General features: G+C 59.6%; 1 protein-coding gene across 1 annotated transcript in view; it reads left to right on the top strand.

Annotated features, from left to right (window-relative positions):
• LOC103771397 (engulfment and cell motility protein 3-like) overlaps positions 1-1,797 on the top strand; it is a gene marked incomplete at its 5' end in the record, with an annotated part of 3,456 nt that extends 1,659 nt beyond the window's left edge. The window contains 4 exons of the mRNA XM_008938696.1: positions 78-177; positions 456-538; positions 1,310-1,390; positions 1,585-1,797. Of these exons, the coding sequence (XP_008936944.1) occupies positions 78-177; positions 456-538; positions 1,310-1,390; positions 1,585-1,797 (477 nt within the window). The remainder of the gene's footprint in view (positions 1-77; positions 178-455; positions 539-1,309; positions 1,391-1,584) is intronic.
• Positions 1,798-2,551: the final 754 nt, after the last annotated feature.

Here is a 2,551-nt window from a genome sequence, read left to right as displayed (position 1 = left end):
CTGCTCCATCCAATGGGGAAGGAGATCCCAGCACGGGGGTGCTGAGGTCTCCCCACGGCCCTTCTGCTGCAGACAAGCTCTGGTATTGCCGCCTGTCACCCAACCACAAGGTCCTGCACTATGGGGACGTGGAGGAGGGGGTGCACTCGCCCCCCATTGAGAACTTGCCAGAGAAAAGTAGGTGATGGAGAGACAGAGAGGGTGGGAAGGAGGGAGGGGAGCCCTCTGACCCTCCCTGGGTGGGAATGGCCTCTTGGCCTAGCCCAGTGCCTGCTGGTATGGTGGGACTGGGAGCTGTGGGAGTTCAGGCTGGGGCGGGCCAGCTCTCCACAGCCCCCCCCACAACTGTGGGTGCTTGTGAGCCCTGTCTTGGGCTCTGCTGGGCGCTGAGCACTGAGGACCTGGGGGACAGGGGAAAGAGGAGGAGGCACTTCCAGCTCCTCTGCTTGCCCCAGTTCCTGTGGTGGACATGAAGATGCTGCTCGTGGGGAAGGAGTGTCCGCACACGAAGGAGAAGAGCTCAGGGAAGCAGAATAAGGTGAGCACCTCCCAGCTTGCCTTGCACAGGGGCCCAGCATGCTCCTCTCCCCTCTCCTCCCCAGCTGCCCCTGGGTTTTGGTGGATGGTGGCAGGTCGGGTGGTTTCATTGGTTTTTTGGGTGTCTCACTCCAAGAAGGACCTTGAGGGGCTGGAGTGTGGCCAGAGAAGGGCAACAAAGCTGCTGGGGAAGGGTCTAGAGCCCAAGTGTGGTGAGGAGCAGCTGAGGGAGCTGGGGGTGCTGAGCCTGGAGCCAAGGAGGCTCAGGGGAGACCTTCTGGCTCTCCACAGTTCCCTGACAGGAGGTTGGACCCAGGTGGGAGTTGGGCTCTTCTCTCAAGAAACAAACAACAGGACAACAAGAAATGGCCTCAAGTTGTGCCAGGGGAGGTTTAGGTTGGAGCTGGGGAACAATTCCTTCCCCTTGAGGGTTGCCCAGGGCTGTCCCAGGCTGCCCAGGGCAGTGGTGGAGTCCCCATCCCTGGAGGGGTTTCCAAACCGTGGAGATGTGGTGCTGAGGGACATGGGTCAGTGAGGACCTGGCAGTGCTGGGGTGAACAATTGGACTCAGTGATCTTAAAGGTCTCTTCCAACCCAAACAATTCTATGATTCATGAACAGTGGTGGGTTTTTGATGTGGCTAGAGAGTGGAGACCTCTCGGTCTTCTGGGGTGCAGAGGAGGAGGCCAGGAGGCAGCTCCTGCTTGGAAGCCCACTGGGGCTGGAAGGGGAGCAGCTGAGAAGCCAGCTGCCCGCTGTGCTGCTCCTGCAGGATGTCCTGGAGCTGGCCTTCTCCATCGTGTATGACGTGGAGGAGTACTGCCTCAACTTCATCGCTCCCACCCGCTACGAGGTGAGCTCCAAGGGCCTGCTGGGCAGGCAGGCACCAGCTACAGCCAGGGGACAGCAGGCGGGGAACAGAGTCTTGTTTGTCCTCCAGCCCACTCTCCTGGCCTTCCCCGAGGTGGGAGCCACATCTGGGGGGCAAGGTGGGTTCTCCAGCTGCCCAGGGCTGGTGCTGGAGATGCCCATGCTCTGCTCCCCCAGTTCTGCCTCTGGACGGACGGGCTGAACGTGCTCCTGGGCAAGGAGATGACGAGCGAGCGGACGCAGACGGACCTCGACATCCTGCTCTCCATGGAGCTCAAGCTGCGGCTCCTGGACCTGGAGAACATCAGCATCCCCGACATCCCCCCTCCCATCCCAAAGCCCCCCAGCAACCTGAACTTCTGCTATGACTTCACCCATGCAGAGCAGTGAGTTCCTCCCTGTGCCCCATCTCCCACCCCCAAAATCAATTCCATTCCTCCAGGCTGTCCCCCACGGACACCCCGCCTGTTTAGGAGCATCTGTTTTGGCCTAGAAATCGGTTAGAAAAAGGCCAAAACCCCTTTTCCACTCAGTTTGGCAAGCGGATGGCAGCCCTGGGGAACAGTGAGCCTGCCTGGCTGTGCCATGCTGTGCCAAAATGTTTCCCTGCCGCGCTCCCGTGGCTGGGGGTGTGTGTGTTTGGGGGACGGGTGTCCTCTCCCAGTGCCATTTCAGTACCATGGGGTGAGAAACTGCCTTCTCCCCAGCCCGGTGCCAGCACCTCCTCAGGGCTCTGGCTGCTCCTGTGGGTGCTGCGGGTAGTGGGGGCTCTGAGCAATAAACTGGGCAATAAACTCTGGACAATAAACGCTTGCGGAGAACTCTGGGATGTGTCAGAGAATCCGGACGGGTGTCCTCTCCCAGTGCCATTTCAGTACCATGGGGTGAGAAACTGCCTTCTCCCCAGCCCGGTGCCAGCACCTCCTCAGGGCTCTGGCTGCTCCTGTGGGTGCTGCGGGTAGTGGGGGCTCTGAGCAATAAACTGGGCAATAAACTCTGGACAATAAACGCTTGCGGAGAACTCTGGGATGTGTCAGAGAATCCTAGATTCATTAAGGTTGGAAAAGACCTCGAAGATCATCAAATCCAACCATCAACCCCACGCTCCCCTGACCACTAAACCGTGACCCCAAGTGCTACATCC

This window comes from Merops nubicus, unplaced genomic scaffold (genome assembly GCF_000691845.1).
Source record: "Merops nubicus isolate BGI_N331 unplaced genomic scaffold, ASM69184v1 scaffold34570, whole genome shotgun sequence".
In the NCBI taxonomy this organism is placed as follows: Eukaryota; Metazoa; Chordata; class Aves; order Coraciiformes; family Meropidae; genus Merops; species Merops nubicus.
The sequence above is the reverse complement of the archived record's forward strand: the minus strand, read 5'-3'. Positions and strand labels throughout refer to the sequence as shown.